The 22,150-nt window shown below is 49.1% G+C and overlaps 1 protein-coding gene across 1 annotated transcript in view; it reads left to right on the forward strand.

Moving 5' to 3' along the window:
• Window positions 1-4,437: 4,437 nt before the first annotated feature.
• Window positions 4,438-22,150, forward strand: part of LOC102817793 (zinc finger protein GLI2-like) — a 220,784-nt gene continuing 203,071 nt past the window's right edge. The window contains 1 exon segment of the mRNA XM_006868735.1: window positions 4,438-4,567. Coding sequence (XP_006868797.1) covers window positions 4,438-4,567 — 130 coding nt within the window.

Consider the following 22,150-nt stretch of genomic DNA (forward strand, 5'->3'; position numbering starts at 1 on the left):
TCTTCACCTGGGCAAGGCTTCGAAGCACCTATTTGGTTTGGTCTGGAGAGCCTAGAGGAGGCCACAGTCAGACAGGGAACATGGGAGGTACCACGATGAGAGTGTCCAAACCCTCTAGCCTAGCTGAACCCCAGCCCTGGCCAGTGAGCTGCTGACAATAGGACTCAGAATAAGGGGTCAGTGAGTGTGCCTGCCACACAGTTCTGTCTGGGTAGACAGACACCTTCTAGGTGACCCTGGGGGGGTTTGAGGGACAGTTTTTGCTCCAATCTCCCTCCAGCACCTGGTGTTTTCTGTTCACAATGTGGCCCCTTTGGAGTGGACATTAGGGTGGTGGCATACTCCTAATCCTGCTTCTGGGTTCTGGGCACCAGCATGGTGTGCTTCACTCCAGAAGGGCCCCATGCTTGGTGATCTCATTGCTCATCAGGGAGGGCTGGGCCAGGTCTTTTCATGGAGATCCTCCCTGAGGGTTAGCACCACAAGGTGTATCAGCATAGCCTTCCTGAGCCCTGATTTCCTACAGCCAAAAGATGTAATGCTAAATGAGTCACCCGCCACATAAAGTGCTTGGCACCCGGTCAATGCTTGTTAAAGGTTCCTTGTCCCAGATGTTATTTCGGTTTCTGTCTCTGTTTTCAAATTCAAGACATGTTCCAAAGTTGGGCTTAAATTCCTTTACCTGATTTGTGAAAAGGAAAACCCAGGATGTCCATACAGTGATTCGTGTTTCCAAGACTGTCTGCCTCAGAGGTCCAGTCCTAGCCTGCTTGGTTGGCTTCCTGAGCAATACTGCAGTGGGGACAGGGTGGGGGAGTGGGAAGGGTTGCTAACAAATGTAATGTGGGATGTGGAGGTGTCAGGTAGGCCACATACCTGGCTTCTGCAGGGGTCCCTAACAGCGTGTGACCATAACTGCAGAGGGGCTTCTAAGGGGAAGTGACGCCTGTCTTGCACAGTAATGTGGAGTGTGAATGGTGCGGGGTTTGGTGGCAGGATGGGGCCTGGGGACAGAGATGGGAGACTTCACCTGCAAGCCAAAGGGCTAAGTAAGTAAGTCCTTGGGGTGGGAAGGGGGTGAGGTGAGGTGTTGTGGGAAGAGGATGGTGATCTGGAGAGGTCTAGAAAGTTCCGGGACCCAGGTGTGGAGTCAGTGAAGTCATCACCACTGATTGGATGTGTAGGGAAGGAGGCAACCTTAGGACCAGCTCAGATGCTGGTGGGATGGTATGGTGGTGAGGATAAGGGGCAGAGCATGTTTCTGGCAAGAACAGATTTTTTTTTTTTGTCTTAAGTTTTTATTGTAAATTATGTGACAGTTTACCTGGGAGAACAGTAGCTTTACATTCTTCCTATCATATTTCATTTCATTGCCATGATTACTGTCCCCTCCATGCATCATCAAACAACCAAAGGGTACACCCCATAAGCCTGCCCCCGGTCATCAGCACATAGCCCTCTCCCTCTCTGGGTCTAGAGTCCCCAGCTGCTCCATCTCTCCACGTCATCATCTCTGCCTTCATCTCTGGCTTCACTGCTTTTCTGGGTAGGGTCCTGCACTCCGCTCTTCTCCCTTGATGGTCCCAGGGACCTCCGCTCCTGGACTGCAAAGCCAACCACTCCCCTCCTTTTGTTACAAAACGTCTACCTTTACATTTCCAACCCTCACAGTTAGTCCTGATAGCAATTATTCAATATTGTACCACAAGTGTCTTATCCCCATCTCCTTTCATCAGCTCTGTCCAGACAGATTGGAAACCACTCAGGGGAGATTCTACCGTCTCCCGCTCCCTCTGGATCTAGGCTCCCTCTTGAAAGCTTGTAAGCCAGTCACTTCTTGCCTTTGTAGAGCCCCCCATTTTGGGTAGCCAATGTCCAAGTTGTCCATCCCTGTGTATTGAGGAGGCGGGAATGATACTTGCTATAAAGATTTGTTCCTTCTTTTGAGCTACTACATCCATAGGTATAGGTCAAGTTCATCAAATTGTATCAGATTACTCTTTTTTCCCCCTCTTCTTTCTTCTTCTAGTCGAGTTCTGGTCATCCAGCCATTGAATCCTGGTCAAGTGGGTATTATCATCAAGTGTGGGTGTTCTTATGCATATCCCCTCACTTCTTATCAGCTTGATGCTTCACTCTCCATTCTAGTCCTATGTGGCCATGTCACTGTCTCTGGGCCCAGGAGTCCCCAGGTCTTGCCATACTGCTGGCCAACCAGGTCTCCACCTGGGTTCACAGGAGTCTATTGAACGTGGTCATACTTAGCTTACAACTTCATTGCTGTTTTCCCCCCACTTCCCCTTATCAGTGACCAACGTGGTCACCAGTCAGACCACATGCCTGCTTGTGTATTCCCCTTGAGTCTTAGTCTTGGAAGGGGGCTTGCCTTGAGGGGACCCGATCACTTGCCTTGATGGCTCCTGGGCGAACAATTTGCTTGAAGAACAGATTTTTTAAATGGACTTAAAAAAAAAATAAAAAATAATCAAACAATGATTCTGGACTCTTAAGGAAACCCACAACTCACCAACGAGATTTCTCTACCACCATCATCTGCTTGATTTTCTTGAGTGTAAAGGATTGTGGGAACCAGGCTGGTATACACAGGTGAAATCAGGAGGTCAGGAATTGAGCCAGCAGGGACTGTTGGCCATTTTCCTTGCCCCTCACTCACTCGGTGGTTCTTGTATACACTTATTTTAGACAGAGACTTGCGAGTAGGGTGAAAATTTAAGAATGTATAAGTCTAGACCTACTAATAGAGGTTTTGTTTGCTTTGATGCCCGGTGAACGGAACTGCTGCTCTTGGTTTCTACTACAAAGGGTTCCCTGAGCTCGCTCCTGTACCCTCCCCATTGACAGGCACCCTGGAGTCCCCATGCCATCTCCCCCTTACTTAAACAGCAACAAAATTCCTCCCTTAACACTGGCTCCAGCTACACCCCATCCCTCTGCTTCTTTTAAAGTAAATCTTCTTGAACAGAATTGTCTGTGCTTGTTTCTTTTTGTTCTCTTCCACTCTCTCCCTGCCCCCACCCCACCCCTCTGCAACACCAGGCCTTGGCCACCACCACTTGACTGGGACGGCTCTTGTCAAATGACATGCTGCCCTTGGCCGGCCTCAGTTTATTCATCGTGGTAATGTGGTCATTCTTCCTCCTTCAACATTGCCTTTCTTCCATTGGCTTCCAGGACCCCACTCTGCCTCCACCCCCAGTCACCACGCCATTCCTGCTGACCCTCCTTGGCTGGCTGCCTGGCTGGCCTGTGTCTCAGTTCTGGAACTCTTTCTTCCCCACCTCTACTCTCTCCCTTGGCTTTCTTATCCAGTGTGTGCCATACAAGGGGGCTTCACAGAGTTCATGGGAAAGTAAAATGACCAGGCATTTCGTCATCTGAGGGCCTGAAAAATATGCTGATTACCAGTAAATAAGTGATGGAGTGAATGAGAGGTGCTGAATGAATGAATGAACATGCAAACGAATAAATGTTGGTGAATCCTGGGGAACAGAGAACGAACAGGAGAAAACTTTGAGGGATTCTTGGGTGGTGCAAACAATTACTGTGCTTGGCTGCTAACCGAAAGGCTGGAGGTATGTGCCCACCCAGAGTTAAAGTGGAATAAAGGCCTGGTGATCTAGTTCCAAAAACTCAGCCTCTGAAAATCCTATGAAACACCAATTCTACTCTGACACACTTTAAGTTGGAATTACTTGCTGGCAGCTGGTTGAACTAGTTGTCATTGAGTGGACTCTGACTCATCCTGGCTCCATGGTGTAAGAATACAACTGTGCTCCATGAAATTTTCAATGGCTGAGGTTTTGGAAGTTGTTAATTGATTCAACAGCAGCTAGTAAAAAGTGGTTGTTTTTAAGGTGCATTTGAGTTGGTTCCAATTCATAGCGACCTAATGCACAACAGAAGGAAACACTGCCTGGTCCTGGGCCAACCTCACAATCCTTATGCTTGAGCTCACTACTGCTGCCACTGTGCCAATCCATCTCATTGGGGGTTTTCCTCTTTTTCACTGACCCTCCACTTCACAAAGCAAAAGGTTAATTGTTACCAATCTCATTTATCTTTATTTTCCTCACATTTCTAAGTTGGAGTTCTTACTTCTGACTTTATTTCTCAAGGATGACGTTCCCTTCCTGCTATTTGATACCCACATCGGCAGGAACTTTTTGCTTAGATTTCAAAATTCGGCATAAAAGACTATGAAAACTCTTGGCTGCTGCCCGTAAGGTTGTTCAAAAGACCAAACATAACCCAGGTTTAATAATACTCAAAATTAATTAAAACCTCCTTCCCAATTATGAGAGAATTAAGTTGGTTGCTTTAGAAGCCTGTGGTGGCGGGAATCTGGGTCGGCGCTTTCTGGCTGGGTTCAGGGGCTGCATTGTGAGCATCTTTGTCTTCTCCTTTAGGGTCGCCAAGATGGAGACGTCCGCCTCAGCCTCTGCCGTGGAGAAGAAAGGCGGAAAAGGTGGAAGCCTGGAGAACAGCAGCATTCCCGACCTGAGTAGGAAGGCCTCTTCTCTAGCTGCAGCCGCCACTGCCCAAGGAGGTACTTTCAGTTTTGCACACTTGGCAAAGGCGGGGCTGTTCTTTATGAGTCCCTTAGGACTTCACTGTTGTGGTAGTATCAGGCATGCATGCTGATTTTATAGCAGGCAGAACCCCAGGCACCTTGACCCAGGGGCTAGCCACCCCAGACTCCCATGGGTGTGGCCTGAGGACCTGGAGAGGACAGGGAAGAGTGGTGAGCTCTGCTGGGCAGCCCTGGGTGAGTTCAGCTGGCACGCTCAAGATGTGCCCAGAGATGCCACCTCTTGCCTACTGCTGCCAAAGACTATTTTGGAAAGTAATTGTCCCCTGATCCTTCTGGCTGTAATTAGAGGGTCAGGTACTCAATTTAGTATCCTTAGGTGAATTTCTGACCAACTTAATTATAACAGAAGGGCTGCTCAAGCCGCGGCCTCTCATTTTACTACTCCAGAAAGAAATCCACGGAGGTTTCCACCAGTCTCTGCCAGGACCCCGCTGGGAGGGTTTGGCGGGAAGACGGACCTCCCCTGTGCCCGTGCCTTCCATCTGGAGGCCACAGGGCTATTTCTGTCCCTGAGGAGTGCAGAGCCTCTGATTTCAGTCCTCCTTTCTTCAAGTGCGTTTAGTCTTGTCTTGCGTGTGCCCTGGAGCCAGGTGTGAGGCCCTGCCTCTCACCCTGGTCTGCGCATTCGCACCTCCTGGGGTCTCGTTAACATGCAGATCCTGGTTCAGGAAGTGGGGGCGTGGAGTCACGTTCCTGCATTTCTAAGCTGCTCACCATGGTGCCTAGTCTTCCACCCCCTGGACTACACTTGAGAGTAGTGGGGTCCAGACTTAGAGTACTGAACTTGCATCCACACCTGGGCCCTTGCACCTGGGCCCTTGCACCATTGGAGAGGGTCCAGGGTGGCAGTAGTTGGAACCCCCCTCCCCCCAACAGGAAGCATCTGGAGGGTGAGGGAGCTATGGGGAGGGAGGAGAGGAGGGGGTTAGTGACAGTAAGTCAGGGCTATAAGGGCCATCTGCCTGGGTCTGCAGGTTGTCTTGCCCTTTCCCAGGGTCAGCCCACACTGCTCAGTGGGGACTGGGGCCTAGATGCTTGTGTGCAGTGTCCTGAGGGGTCCTGCCTTCCAGAGTCATGAGTGGATTAGGGAACTGCTACACGGTGCAATTTACAGAGGTATCACAGAGACTTAGGTAGTCATTGTTACTAGGGAGTGATTATTGGAGGGGAAAGCCACTTCTCTTTAGGCCTGCTTGTCACCCTTTGGAGAAATAACAGCAGATGTTTGCAGGGAGTTCTTGATGGCAGGGGGAGTGTTGGGGAGCAGGCAGCAGGCCTGTAGCTTCTAGTACAGACTAGAGGTTCATAGGAGGTACCCACCGGATCTAGCTCACTGCCCACCTCCACCTTCCCTCTGTCCTCTCCTCATGGCCTCATGAGTCCTAACAGAAGTACTTTAAGCGAGAATCCTCATTCACTCAGCAAATCCAAGTCCCCTAAATCTCTGGATGTTCAGGCATACCCAGGGGACCGGTGCCAGGTGGGAGAGGTGACTGTGTGTCTCTTGAGATGGAAACTGCTTAAGAATGAGGTCCTTTTGTGTTAAGTTCTGGGGTTCAGTGCTTGGTGTTGGATTGGCATGAGGTGGTGTGCAAACATTGGATGGGATCAGTCAGGAGCTGGGCCCATGAAGGCACTTTGGCAGAGTTTGGTCTGCGGCACAGTGGTCAGGTAGTGCTACACAAGGTCTGGCACCGCTGGCATGGAGTGAGGGTGCAGGGAGCTGAGAGCAGCTTGTTGAAGGTCCCTTTCCTGGACTCTTTCAGAAAGAGGCTGAGTGAAGGGACTGGTCTGTGGCCTGTTTGCAGAGTGGACAACACGACTGAATTGTTTCCATGGCTTCAGCGACCTTCCTAGTCCGTATTGAACAGCTGACAGCTAGCCGAGATTGTTCCTGTCATAGTACTATGGCCTACAGGTCTCCCTGGCTTATTACCCAGCTGCTGAGGGTGGACATTGCGCTTTCTGATTACAGCAGGGGCATTATAGTGAGGACTGGGCAGAAGTGAACCGAGAGCCAGGCCCAGCAAGTGCCCAGATGTGGGGACCTTGTGTTCTAGACCAGCTCCAACCCACCCCATCCCTTACATGTCAGGGCCTTAACTTCCATCATTAGACCTGAGGGAACATAGCTGTAAGTAGAAAGATTTCATTTTGGCATTATTTATAGCTTAGAAATCACAGTATATATAGCTCAGTATCCCTATAGGACAAAGTGAAACTGCTCCTTAGGGTTTCTGAGAGTAAATCTTTACTGGAGAAGACCACACGTATCTTTCTTGGAGGGTTTGAACCCCCATCCTTACTGTTAGCAGCTCAACACTTCATGCCACCTGGGCACCTTGTTAAGTGATTAATTAAATAAACTCTCTTGCATGGAGCATTGAAGTGTTTATCCAGATCTTCTATAACCAAAGGGAGGTGTTTATGTTATAACGTTGTCCTTGTTTAGTGCCATTGAGTCGATTCTGACTCATAGCAACCCTGCATAGGATTTCCAAGGAGCAGCTGGTGGATTTGAACTGCTGACCTTGCAGTTCAAACTGAACAGGCCTCAGAGAGATATGAAAGAAACCAAAGAAAAGTCACTCCAGGTCCCAATATCTGACAGCCTCCACTCACAGTACCTTGACACAGCCTTATAAAGCTGTGATGGCAATCAGATAGACCTTTTATATCCAGCTTGTTTTCCACTTAATATTATAACATAAGGAGTCCTGGTGTGGCGCTGGACTGCTATCCGAAATGTTGGTAGTTCAAACCCACCAGCCGCTCGCTCCTTGGAAACCCTGTACAGGGTGTCTGTGAGTTGGAACTGAGTCAATGGTATTTTACAACAACAACATAGCTGTCAGATTTCCTGTGTGTCCATTGCATACAGGGAGAGCTTCAGCCTTCCAGAAGCTTCTATTGGAATGTAAATGTCTCAGATGCAAGGATATGCTGGAGGCAGCCCACACTGATTCCTGTGTGCACATCGCATTCCAACTTTGCCATCAGTGACCTTGGTGGTGGTGGTGTGCCGTGGAGTCGGTTCCAACTCAGCTACCATGTACAGGGTTTCCGAGGCTGTAAATCTTTACAAGAGCAGAAAGCCTCATCTTTCCCCCATGGAACAGCTGATAGTTTCGAACTGCTGACCTTGCGGTTCGCAGCCTGATTCGTAACCACTACACTATCAGTGACCGTAAGTGCAGAATTTTTAATTGGCCATGGTAGAAGTATTTACATCAAATCAAGGTGCTCCCCTCCCACTTACCAGCACACTGCTGATAGTATCTCCAGCCTGATTCAGGTTCTTGAGGACTAATTACTCTCAAGCCCAGATAGCCCTGGGATAGAGAGTGAGGGTACAGGGGAAGGAAGTACCAGTAGCCAAGCTCAGGAAAACCTCACAGAAGCTCCAGGGTATCAGGGCAGTGTGGCAGGCATGTCGAAGAGCCTCTCGTTCAATACTTGTGTTTTTGTACATGACGAGATCTAGCCCCGCATAGAACGAACTTACCCAGGACCACCACCTGCATCCACAGAGAGCTGGGCTTGTTGCTTGGGGCTTCAGACCCTTGCCCAGTGAGAATCTCTTTTAGCATTTTAGGTAAGCATTTGCCTTGCGACTGTATTGGAGGATGGCTTGGGTTTGAAAGGCCCAGACCCACAGTACTCTGTGGGAATCTCCATGCTTCAGGCTCACCTTCCAGACATCCAGTTCTGCTTGGCTTCTTTTGTGAAATCCACATGGCCAGTCCATGGGGAACAGGTGTTTCCAGTCGACACTGCTGTCCCCGCAAACTTTCTTGTGCATAAGAGATCAGAGCTACACCAAAGGAAAATGCGGCACCATGGTCACATTGGGGAAAAACACTGTTCATTTCATCATCTGGTGAGAACAGTTCCTAAGAGCAGACGGCAGGAACTGTGGAGGGTGGATCCCTTCCCAGCCTCTTTAGCTGTTGTGCTGACATTCTGGAAGCCATAAATCTTTAAAAACACATTTGGCTCAGAGATTTTTTTTCCCTCTAATTTATAAAATGGCGTAATTTTAAAGACAATTTGATTCAGATGTTTCTCAATGCTTCAAAACGAATCAGTCCAACTGCTGTTAGATTTTCCTCTTCTACAGTGGGCAGTTTTCTCCAAAAAATTATTTTTGAACCTCTCTGTGTGGCTCAGCTGAGCTCCAGGGATCAGCACATCTAGATGTATGAAGTAGGAGGATCTGATAGGCTGGAACCATACAACTGGGAGCTGGGTCTTCATTTGATGGGTTTTGATCATCCCTAAACTAAGTGGCGGAGATTAGGAAGGCCCTGTGATGGTCAGATATGCCCAGCTTTCCTGAATACCCACTATGTGCTGGGCCAGTGGTTCTCCCTGTGTGGTTTCCTGCCAGCAGAAGCAGCACCTTGGAAAGATTAGGAATGCGAAGAAATACTCAGGCCCCAGATGGATCTACTGCCCAGCGGGCTGTACTTTTAACAGGCCCTGTAGGTTTGAGAAGCTCTGTGTGTCAGGCCTGCTGCACTGTCTAGCTGTAGTAGGAATGGTCCTTGTTGAGCTTCAGTGTTTCCATAGGTAAAATAAGAATCCTATTAGGACCCTTCTCATAGAGGTGCTATGTAAAGGGTATGGGAAGTATAATACAGAATACTTATTCATGTCCGGCCCAGAGCACTCAGTGAATAGTAGCTTCTCCCTCTACTGTCATTCCAGGCAGCGCAGGGTAGGTAGTAAGATTGCCTGGCTATAATCCCAACTCAGCTGATTTACACCCTTAGTTTACCTCTGCCTCGGTTTTCTCATCTGTGAAATGGTACCTATTTCATCTTGTGAACTCTCCTAGAATTGATCCATGCATCTCTATGTGAGGTTTACGATATTTGCTTGATGAGTCCTCAGGCACTGTGGACTAAAGCAATGGACCTCAAGGTAGGTTTGAACCACAAGGTCAGCGGTTCAAACTCATCAGCTGCTCCTTGGAAACCTTATACAGGGTCTCTATGAGTCGGGACTGACTCGCTGGCACTTAACAACAACAAATAACGCTCTGCCTCACTTGGAAACTCTCCCCTTACTGGACAGTTGGTGGAAGCTCTGTATTCAAGAGGCATGGAGCAAGCTCAGAGTTGCTGTTCTGCATGGGTGGCCTTAGCATGTCACCTGACCTCTTTGTACACTGGAGGTTTGCACCTGACCAGAGGCTGTCAAAGCTAGACCAGCCTTAGAATCTCAGGGGACAAGACAAAGACTGCCCTGGCCTGCTGAAATGGGATCTCTCTGGGTAGGGCCTGGGCCTGGGTATGTTTAAGTGTCCCCAGGTCACTGGGTCCAGCTAATCTGAGGCACAGACTAGATCCCTCCAGTTGCTGCTGGTTGGTTGGGAAGGTCTGTGTCCAGGCACGTTGATCGGGGTAAGTAAGCATGATGACTTCCACCACAGTGCTCCTGCCACCCCAGGAAGGCTCTGTGCTGCCGGAGTGACGCTGACAGCCCGTTGTTCCTAGTCCTGTGACTGTTTTAAGGTTTCTGTGCATCGGATTTTCTTCTTACAAGGCTCTCTGGGGAATGTGTGCAAATTCTAGATCATTTAAATGGTTCATGATTCCAGCATTTTCACAGTGATGCCCAGGGCCAGATTATCCCATCAAGCCCACTTTACCTTCTTGTACCTAGGAGTCTGTACCTTTCATTGATGAATACCTGCCAACCCCTGGAGTGCTCACACAGGTACACCCCTCCACTCAGCAGACTCCTTCCCTATTAGTGATTGTGGAGGGGGGTGGGGGGCAATGAGTATAATGCTTACGTGCCATGCCATGTGGGGGCAGGTCCCCAGCTTTTTGCTCCAGGCCCTCCACCTCAAGAGCTCTGGGAAGAGTAACATTCTTCCTGGCTTACTGTGGGTCCGGTGGCATTCAGGTGTGACTAAGTGGGCAATTATCCTTGTTTAAGTGATTTTTAGGATTGCTGTGATACTACTTCTAAGCTTGTTTTATGGTCCAGCTCCGTGAAACACCTAGTTCCCATCAGACTCCTTATGGAGAGCTGAGCTTAATGCTCAGGGATGGCCTAGCTCACCCAGGTCGCTGATACAGCTCCCCGGGGCTCTGGATGTACCAGAGAGCTGAAGACCTACCCCAGTTCACAGCATGTACATTCGAGAAGACATTGGGCCGGGTCCGTGAGACTTCAACTGACCCCAGTCCATCACTTACCCACCTAGCACAGGCAGTTCACTTCTCAGAAGTCTGTAAAATGGGACTAATAATTGTACCTACCAACTGGGCTCAACCAAGGCAAACACGCTAAACCCATGTGTCAGGTGATTCTGACTCACTGAGAGCCCGTGCGTTACAGAGGTGAACCGCTTCTTGGGGTTTTCTTAGCTGCAATATTTACAGAAGCAGGTCTCCAGGCCTTACTGCTGGGTAAGTTTGAATAACCAGTCTTTAGGTTATCAGCCAGTACCACCCGGGGACCTTCCTCTGCACTATTGTGAGATTAAGTGAGAAAACACGTGTCGAGGGGTTAGCCGCTTAACTGGGTGGAGATGAAGTGAATGTTTGTAACAGAAATCTGAGCATTCCTCAGTCATATTGTAGCCCCATGCTGGATGCTGGACTCAGAATGCTTCCCACAGTGCACCAGTGTCTGCACTGAGCCCCGCTGGCCTCTAACAGCAGCTTCCCACCCCGCCTGCCCTCAGTGTCTGAGGCCCTGCCCAGGTCGGCTGCCCACTCCGGGCAGTGCTTCCCATGCTACCTGGTTGCCCAGGAATGGCTGTGTTTTCTGACTGATTCTTATAAGATAATGAGTTCTGCTAGTGCTGGTGACTCCTTGGCTCAGCCCCAACACCTCCTCCATGGTCACGGTTCATTCTGGATGCCTAATGAATGCAGGAATCCTGGTGTGGCACCCCAAGATAAGCGCTGGACCACAAGATTGTTTTGAATGGCAAACTCACCGAAAAACCCAATCTTACAGGGTCACTACGAGTCGGAACGGACTAAACAGCATTTAACAACAACAGCAACAATGAATGCAGAACCAGGGGACTGAAGTCATTTCCAGTTATAAAACTGGGAGAAGTTTTACAGAGTGTCTCATTAGAATCAGTCCATTTTACGAAGGGAGAAATTGAGGTTCAGGGGCATGAGCTGCAAATAGTTACCAAGTGATGCCATTGGAACTGGAATTTGATTCTCCTAGGAATTGCCCATGGGGTAGGATGCAGCAGCCTGCACCCCAAGCCTGGCCCCTTCCTGGTCCAGACCCCAACTTCTCAAGTGAATGGTGTTTATGTTAGAAACATTTTTTCTGACGTTTGTTTCTGTCAAAACGAATTTCAGCATTTCGAAAGCTTGGTAAAAATACAGCCTCATTACTTTGATGTCAGTGCATAGTTTACTATTAGTATATCCTGGGGTTTATCATTTTAGTCATGTTTAACACGACTGCACCAGGCATGCTCTATTAAATCTGGCTGATTTTACATTCCTGTCCGGAATTATTTATTTGTAACAATTTCCTCTCTATCAAAAGACACAGCTAATGCTGTGTTTTAATGTGTTATTTACACACAGAATAACCTATTTACAACTCAGTATGCGCTGGAGGCAGAATGGATGGGCCCCAGTTCCCTGCGTTCTGTTATATCGGAGTTTAACAATCTGGATTGTTAATAGAACCATTTATCATTGGTGGTGGGGGGAGTGTTTATTTTATGTTTGTGACCAGGTCTTACCGCCTCTGATCTCCGAAACACTTTGAGGATAATGAAGTCAAGCTGGTCATTTGGATAGAGGAGGAACAGAGCCCTGAGCTCAGTGATTTCTGCCTTCCCTGAACTTCGGTGTGCATTTCATGGAAGGTTCTGGATTATGAATCAGCAGTGTGAAGAGGGCAAAGACTGAGAGGAGCTGGGAGCTGCTATGGCCAGTGTCAGGGGCCCAGGTGCTCTGCTGCAGGATAATCAATTCCTAAAGGGAGAGGTACTTGGGAAGTGGCCATCAGCCCTGCCTTGGAGCTTCCCTGAGGGCAGGTAGAAAGAGGAAGGAAAGGGTGGATGTGGGTGGTAGAAGAAGCAGCCAGGCAGCAGCTGGGAGTGCAGGGCTCCCTGGATTAGTGAGTTGATCCATTGGCAGATGTGCAGAAAGACCCAGAGGTGCGACTGAGAAGTAGGGCTCAGGCCTTGGGGTAGGTGGAGACAGCAGGGTGCCAAGCCCAAAGTGCTCAGGCTGCAGTGTGTGTGTGTGTGTGTGTTGGGGGGGGGGGGGGGGGGGGGTGGGGGGTGGGGGGGGGGGGGGGTTGGGCTGATGAACCTGGAAGCAAGGTGTCCAGGGAGAGGCTGCATCTGGGTCCAGGTTGGGCAGTGGCATCTTGGAGCCCTGTGACTAAATATATTAGTAACGTTACCATGACACACTACCACAAACGGGTGACCCCAAACAACAGAAATCTGTTCTCACAGTTCTGGAGGTTGGCTCCCTTTGGAAGTTCTAAGGAGAACCTCGCCTGAGCCTCTCTCAGCTTCTGATGACTGGAAACTTGTGACAGCTTAACTCAAGTCTCTGCTCCTGCCTTCACGTGGTGTCTTTTTGTGTCTTCTCTCTCTGAGAGGGACACTTGTCACTGGATTTAGGGCCTAATCTCCAGAATGATCTCAAGATCCTTACATCCTACAAAGACCCTTAGTCTACAGAAAGTCCCATTCTGAGATTCTGGGTAGACATGAACTTTTCAGAGATGCTTCAAGATATTGCACTAGACTACAAAGTCAGTTTGAACCACAGAGTCAGCAGTTCAAACCCACCAGTCGCTCCTTGGAAATCTTATACAGGGGTCGCTATGGGTCAGAACTGACTTGACAGTACTTAACAACAATAGTGACAACCAGGAATGGAGAAAGCCTCCTAACTGCCCCGGAGTAAGGCTCAGGAGTGTGGGAACCATTCAGCCATGTGGGCTGACGTCATCTTTTAATGAACACCACTAGAAGGACAGAGAAGGAAAGGGATCAGTTGATCTGAAGCTATTACCCAATGTGAAACTCCATGTTGCCAGAGAGCAAGTGTGTGTATGTGTGTGTGTGTGGAAGGTGGAGAGAAATGCAGGAAGCAGGAACCAGAGTCCCTGTCCCTACAGAGAAGTCACATATCCTACTCATGATGCTGATGGGTTCATCGCCTGCTGCACAGGGTGATCCACGAAAACTGCATGGAAGGAGCTAGACCTGGAAGTGTTCTTGAAGACTGAGTACGGCCCTGATTGCTAGTGCTTACAGCTGGGGGAAGCGCATGGCACGAGGCTCACACTCGGCTGTCGGGTAATTGGGCAGAAAATACTAGAGGCTGCTTCCCAAATGTGGCCGGGCTTAGGACAAACCACATGGCATGGAGCACGGAGTCGCCATCTCCAGGTAATAGCAGCATCCCAGGGCCCTCATCTTTAGACTAGACATAATACTTCTTTTTTGGATGCCGAGGATCACAGCTGATGAGTGAAATGTGTTTAGCTAGTACGTAGCATATTGTTGTTAGTGTGGTGTGCCGTCAATTCAATTCAAATTATAGCAACCCTGAGACTGTAAATCTCAATGGGAGCAGAAAGCCTCATCTGTCTTCCATGGAGTGGCTGGTGGATTTGAACCGCTGATCCTGTGGTTAACAGCCCAACTCATAACCCACTATGCCACAAGGGCATATAATACTGCTGTTAGTGTTATTGCAGTTGTTACTGTTATTAATTCAAGAACTATTTCCTGTGAGTAGCATATGCTCCCAATAAATCTTTGACCCAGGCAATGAATGAGAGTGTGAGTGCACACGTGTCTAATCGAGTCTCATTGTGTCTCTTTGACCAGGATGCCCAAGGAATACCAAGGGCAAAGGCTCTGGGGTCTGAGGATGGCTCAGTGTGTCTGGGGCAGCATGTTGAGTGGGAAGTGCAGGAGAAGACAGCAGGTTTTGTCTGTTCCATCCTGTTCCCAGCCCGGCACAAGCCAGCATCTCAGGGCTGGGAATCCCGTGGTCCCTCGTTGGGCCTGGGCCCTCAGCCACTGCTCTTGGAAGCTGGAGGCCCAGTATAGATGGACCTTGTGTTCATGACTTGTTGGAATCCTCGCCAGGGTTCGGCCACGGCTTCTGCTTGTTCTCTCTTTCTTTCCTCCTGGGTGGAAAGGAAGAGAAGAGACAGGAAGGGCCTCTGTCTGGGAATCCACCCTGAATTTTCCCTGTCATTAGTGTGGGGTGTGCAGACTGGGCCTGCATTTCCCATGGGTGGGACCTGCTGGCTCTGTGTTTGTTGGTAGGGATTGGGGAGTCTGAATCTCAGCCGTGAGGTTTCTGGTCAGAGGAGGGCGCTTTTCTGCCATCCCACAGTCCCACCCTGTTCAGAGCTGCAGTATCTGAGAGGAGGGTGTGGGTTTGGTGTGGTGCAGGCAGTGGACACTGGGTCATGAACTTCCCCTCCCCTGGTCCCTGCAGTTCGGGAAAGAAAGGAAGGTACACGCTGTGGTGGTGGTTGGGACAGTACATCTCCCCTCCCCAGTGCCTGGGATCTGTTCACCAGATTACGGTGCCAGGTGCCAGACCTTTTCCCAGGTCTGGCCTCAGGGACCAGAGCAGTGCAGCATTCTCTAGCCGACTATGGGAGGGAGAGGAGAGGACTAAGGAAGGCATTCCATTCCTAGGGATTGACCCTAAGAAAACTGAAAATTTGTATTTATGTAAAAACTTGTACATAAATGTTTATAACAGCATTATTCCTAATAGCCAGAATGTGTAAACAACTCAAAATATCCACCAATGAAGGAACACATGGTATATATATGCAGTGGAATACTTTTCCGCCTCAGTGGGAAATAAAGTCCTGCTACATGCCACAGCATGGATGACCCTTGAACACATTATGCCGAGTGAAAGAAGCCAGACACAAAGACCACATAAAGTATGATTCTATTTGTATGACAGTCCAGCGCAGACACATCTCACATCTAAAGATACAGGAAATAGCATTAGTGGTCGCCAGGGGCTGGGGGCAAGGGGTAATGGAGCGTGACTGCTAAGGAACCCTGGGCTTCTTTTTGGGGTGGTGACAATGTACTGGGATTGATGGTTGCTCAACTGGGAGAATATACTAAAACCCACTGAATTGTATCTTTTTAAGGCTGTGAGTTTTATGGTATGGGAATTATATTTCAATTTTTAAAAGAAAGGAAGAAGGAAGGAAATAGTGAGGGAGTGAAAGAGAGGCTAAGAGGCGAGAGAGAGGAGGAGGAGGGCTGCAGCTTCAGGCCTGGACGCTCATGCCCCCGCCTCTTCCCCCCACCCCCATCCCTGCAGTTGTCCTCAAGGCCCCGTCAGTGGGAGCCCAGCCTCCCCCTGGCCAATGAGCGTCTTCCTAGTCAATTCTATAGGTTCCAGAAGGCTCTAAAAATAACTGGAATGGAAGGAGGGTGTTTAATGACAAAGTAAATAATTACATTAAGGGTGCAAGTTTGGAGGGAAGCTAAGTAAATCACTTGTGAAAGTGCACCAGCCTCCGGCCCACTTCGAGCCCTTTATCACTAGATTATATCCTTCCTTGCTCTTGCAATAATTGATTGAGAGTGGTAGGGTTGGGGGCTGCAGCTCAGGGACTGCTGGGCTCAGAGGGACTGAGAGATGTTGGCAATGTCCATGTCATGCTGAGAGGCCCTCACCGTCTTGACTCCCTCAGTGGGAGAGGGCCAGTATCCTCAAACCAGAATACTGTCAGAGTCCTCTGAGTTTCTGAGCAGGCTGGGTCCTCAGGGAAACATTTAGTCCCTTGTGGCCAGACAGTGAGGAGTACATCTGGGACTCAGGATGGGTGGGTGCATTAGACCCCATGGTATCAGAGATCCTCTGTGTTCAGGGCAACCTCAGCTAGAGGGCAGGCAGTGTCAGATGTGTCATTGAGTTAAAACAGAGCCAGAAGCACCTGAGAGTTGTAGAGTTGACCTTGTTTGGTACAATTGGGTCATGGTCACTTCCTCTTGATGTGTCCCCCTCCCCCTCTCCCCCCTGCATTCTGCCTAGCAGCCTCCACATTGCCCCTTCCCTCTCTGCCTCAGGTCTCAACACTGTCCTCAGTGAGTCTCAGTTTGCCTGGAACCTGTCTTCCTCTCCCAACCTTGGCCATGGAAGGTGATGAGGAGTCCAGAGTTTAATGGGTTGCCTTTGGAGGGACATTTGGGATGTATGTGGATACTTGACCAAAAGGGAAGGGTAGTTCTCTGAAGGAAACCAAGTTCCACAGAGTTCTTGGTCTCCATAACTGGAAGCCCAGGTCTGCATTTGTCTTCAAGTTGGGCTGGATCTAGAGGCTCAAATCCTGCAGCTTTCTCTTCACACTCAGGCCTCCCTTGCAGGTGCTGGTGAAGGTGGGCCCCAGCACCATGAGCTCAGAGGGAGGAGTGTCTCATTCCAGATGATTCAAACATAGGCCCAGGGTGGCTTCGATTGTCTGGGTTTAGGTCACTGTGACCAGGCTTTGTGGTGTTTAATCCAGATGGTGTTGGGATGACCAGATGAAGACTCCTCCCTCTCTGCAGGAGGATGGAAGCAGCCCTTCGGGTGACAGACAGGACGCAGGCACGTTGGAAGTAGCAAGTCCTCCTCTGCTCATCAGTCCCTAAGCTGCACTGGAGTGACCAAGTCTGTCTCCTTCCCTGGTTGTCTTTTTGAGATCCACATGAGGGGGCCACAGAACACTGTGAATTTCAGAGTGAGAAGGCTCCCATGGTTGGTCGGCATCACTGAGAAACGTTCCTCGCATGTTGGGTGGGTACTGGGAAGCAGAAATAGCAGGAGCAGGGCCAGGGTGGGGAGATACAGCACTTTAAGAACAAGGACCAGATTTCCTCACAAAGGGCTGGGAGGAGAGAGGCCATGGGGAAGGGAGGCCAGGGAGACTGTTGGGATCCTCACAGGCTTGGCTGAAGAATCTGGACTGTGGGTGGTAGGGAGCCATTAGAGGGTGTTAAGTAGGGGTGTGACATTTTTAGAGTAAATTTGTCTTTTTGCTGAGTGTCTTATATCCTGTGACTTGAAGATTTCTATCCCCACAAACGAAGTACACATGATCCCTGCTTGGTTTCTTTGATCTTCAAAGATGACTCTAATTCTTCTTTTCCCTTCACATACATGTTTATTAGGGCCCTACTCTGAGGAGTCCTGGTGTGCACCTGGACTGTTAACTACAACATTGGTGGTTCAAACCCACAAGCTGCTCCTTGGAAACCCCATACAGGGTTGCTATGAGTCGGAACCGACTCAATGACACTCACAGTCTACAGTGGACCATGCAGGAAGCCAGTGGACCACACAGGGAACAACCCAGGCAAGGTGCAGCTCCTACGGCATGGGCTCTGTAGTTAGGAGAGAAACATGTACCCAGTCAGTAATGAGGCTGTAAAGGGTTGTGATGGGAGGATGGGGCCTGGTGGTCAAGGCCTTCTCTGAGACAGGGAAGTCATTTCCAGTGTTGTTAAACCCACTGCCTGTGTCTGAGGTGCTGGTATAGCGCAGTGGGAAGCTGTTGTTTGCTGGAGGAGGAGGAGAAACTCCTCCTAACCCAGATGCAGGCTGAAGAGCTGGCTCAGCCATCTCTGCACGTGGAGCATGTGGCATATGTGAGTCATGCATGGCCACAGTCTGGGAGCTGGGGATTCACCAGGCACAGCTGGACCCAGATAGCTTGGGCTCTAGACACAAGTCTGTCTGTCTGTCTCGCTTACTTGCTTGCTCGCTGTGGGACCAATAGCCTCCCTCAAGGGGTGTAGCCATGAGACTGGGAAGCCCACAGTGGCCTCCAGAAGGGAAGCATTTGTCTCTGGTGTAGTTTTCTGGCTTCCTCCCACCCTCTGAAGTCCTGGGTATTCTGGGGGATGCATCGTCTTTCTTTGGGGGATATGGCCTTTCTCATTCCACAGGCTGCTGGTGAAGGCCCCTTTCCCGCCCCATCCTTGGCAGGCACGTTTCCTCACAAACTTCATTGCTCACCCCACCTGCACCTCTGTGGCTGGTCAGGAGAGCCCTTCCTTCACCACAGCCAAGTTCGATCCTCTACTCATATTGCTAGGTGCCTTAGAGCTGGCCTCCGACTCATGGCAACTTCACAACAACACAAAGTGCTTCCTGGTCCTGCAGCATCTCTGTGATGGTTTGTCAATCAGACTGTTGTGGTCCCTAAGGCTTTCACTGGCTGACTCTCAGCAGTAGATCTCCGGGCCTTTCTTCCTGATCTGTTGGAGTCTGGAAGCTCCGCTGAAACCTGTTCAGCACCGTGGCAATGCTCAAGCCTCCACTGATGAGATGCATTGGCTGGGGATTGAACTTGGGTCTCCTGGTCAGAAGTCGAGGATTCTACCACTGAAGCACCAGTGTCTGTATTCTTATATGAATGAGGGGAACTCACGACAGTCTGCTTCCGTGAAGATTTACAGTCTTGGAAAGCCTATGAGCTGATCCACTGTGTCCTATACAGGGTCGTTGTGTGTTAGAATGAACTTGATGGCATTGGTTCTGGGGGCTTATTGGTGGTTGTTGGTCTTGAAAGCCACCCACTCTTGGTGTTTTTGTTACAGCAGCACTGGGCAGAGGAATAGGGAGAAGAGGAGGGTGGTGAGACTGAGAAGGGCAGGCAGCCCAGGAAGTGTGTATTATGGAGCATGGCTTTCAGTTTTCCTACCCCAGCAACAGTAGTAGGGGTATTTATGTACCAACTCCAGTCAGTATTGGTTGAGGCCAGCTGCAGACATTTCCGGTCTGTTGCACAGTTGGGCAAAGTGGACTTTGGAGGCCGAGAAAATCTCTCAGACAAACACAGGTGCTGTTGGCTAGAAGCTGAGTCTATGTGCACCAAAGGGATAAGGATCAGGGGATGTGGGCGGTTACCAACATCACCCGCTACACAGACCTAGAAGTCACAGGAATTCTTCTCTGTGTTTCACTGTGTGATCTCATCATTACATATGGATTCTATGGCGTCAGAATATATTGGGGTGATAAAATGGACACTTACAAGGGAGGAGCCTCTAGTTGATTGTTGTTACACTGTTGTTGTTAAGTGCTGTTGAGTTGGTTCCCACCCATAACAACCCTGTATAGGGTTTCTGAGGAGTGACTGGTGAGCTTGAACCACCGATCTTGCAGTTCAAACGGCTTTGCAATCTGGCGCATTAACCCACAGCGCCACACCAGGACTAGGCATGAGTTTATCAGATTCTCTCTTCAGGGCAAAATTGGTGGGAAAGAGGCCAGGAGACCAGAGGCTGCTGCTTAAGTTATGGGGTCAGAAACGGGGACTGGGGTTCTGAAGATTCCTCTAGAGCCTCCTGAGAGACAACAACCTGTGTCTACCTTCCCAAGGTTCTGTTGGTGTCAGAAACTCAAGGACCAGTGTCAGGCACAGGGTACAGGAATGGTTTTCCCAGCCCAGCCCTCCAGAGTGGAGGAGGCCCCCCGATGCTGAGCTCCAGGAATGAGCCTGATTTATAACCAGTCACTAAAAATATATACAGTGGCATGAAAGCGTGTGCCATTGAGCAGGCCATTGTAAAGATAAGTAACGGCAGTTATAAGGGCACTTAAATCCTTACCTTTGGGGTATAAAGGGGTCCCTGCAGACAGTAAGTCTTTATCGAGAAATGTTTACTCATAAAAGACACAATGAAGCTCTGGAGAGAAAGCATCCCGCTGACATGGGCTCTTTGCCTTTATGGCAGCTTCCCATCTGTAACAGGAGCTGCAAACCACCTGCCGAGTGGAAAAGTTAAACTTGACAGCCCACCTCACCCAAACCCCTCCTCATTCTTGCATCCATGGAGGGGGTCATGCTGCTGTGGCTGACTCTGTGCTCAGCTGTGACTCCCCAGCTGTCTGGGTTGAGTCAGCACTGTGAGCTCCTATAGGCCTCCCCCCCCCCATCCCTCCTGAGTCCCTTGCACTTTGCATCTCAGCAGTACCAAACTACTTGGGGTTCCTTACACAAACCACTCCTCTGGTGCTTCTTTGTCTTTTCACGATTCTTCCCAGAATGCCCTCCTCTGCTTTCCTGCAGGAGCTCCTGGTGGCCATTTAAGTGCTGTAGCCCCACTAGGGAAACAGAACGCCTGGGAGTAGAGCAAGGGTCTACTATGGGAACAGACTGCACACAGTTGTGGGGACCAAGATGTCTCTGGAAAGCTGCATCCTCGCTCGGCATCTGGTGTTGATCTAGAGTCTCTGTGGGTCAGCAGTCAGAGGGAAATCTACGAGCAATAGGGAGAACCATCAACTGGAACCCTTGGGGGCAAGTAGCCGTCCACCTGGAAAATGAGAGTTTCCAAGGAGCATATTAAGGACTCCTGGTATGACGCTGTAGGATAAGCATTGGACTACAAAACACAAGGTTGGCCTTTCAAACCCACTAACTGCTCCTCAGAAACCGTATATAGGCACTTAAGAACAACAGCAAGGGAACATTCTGGTTGTGTTTCTTCCATTTTCTGGCACTCCAAGGTGCTTTCAATATTCTTCTCCAACACCATAGCTCAAGTGCATTAATTCTTCTCTGGTCTTCCTTATTGATTGTCCAACTTTCACATGCATATGAGGTTATTGAAAATACCAGGGCTTGAATCAGGCACACCTTGGCTATCGAACTGACATCTTTGCTCTTGGACACTTTAAAGAGGTCTTGTGCAACAGATTTATCTAATGTAATAGGTCATTCATTTCTTGACTGCTGCTTCCATGAATGTTGATTTTGGATCCAAACAAAATGAAGTTGTTGACAACTTCAGTCTTTTCTCTATTTATAATGATGTCATCTATTGGTCCAGTGATGAGGATACTTGTTTTCTTTACAATGAGGTGCCATTCTTCTTTACGATGAAGGCTATTGTCTTTGATCATCATAAGTATTTCAAGTCCTCTTCACTTTTAGCAAGTAAGTTTATGTCATATGCATATCACAAGTTGTTAATGAGTCTTCCTCCAATTCTGATGCTACATTCTTCTTCTTATAGTCCAATTTCTCAGATTAAATGCTCAGCATATAGATTGAACAAGTATGATGAAAGAATACAACCATAGACCATGCCTTTCCTGATTTTAAACCATTCATGATCCTCTTGTTCTGTTCCAATGACTGTCTCTTGGTTTATGCATGTACAGGTTCCTCATGAGCTTCATTAAATCTTCTGGAATATTCATTCTTTGCAATGCTCTCTATAGTTTGTTAATGATCCACAGTCAAATGTCTTTGCATAGCCAATAGAGCACAAGTAAACATCTTTCTGGGATTCTCTGCTTTCAGCCAAGATCCATGTGATATCTCTAGTTGGCTACTTCCTCTTCTGAATCCAACTTGAATTTTGGGCAGCTACCTGGAGCTCTGGTAGCGTAGTGGTTACGAATCGGGCTGCGAACCTTAAGCTCAGCGGTTCGAAACTACCAGCCGCTCCGCGGGAGAAAGATGAGGCTTTCTACTCCCGTAAGGATTTACACCCTCGGAAACCCTGTACAGGGTCGCTAT

Source organism: Chrysochloris asiatica, unplaced genomic scaffold (assembly GCF_000296735.1).
Source record: "Chrysochloris asiatica unplaced genomic scaffold, ChrAsi1.0 scaffold00123, whole genome shotgun sequence".
In the NCBI taxonomy this organism is placed as follows: domain Eukaryota; kingdom Metazoa; phylum Chordata; class Mammalia; order Afrosoricida; family Chrysochloridae; genus Chrysochloris; species Chrysochloris asiatica.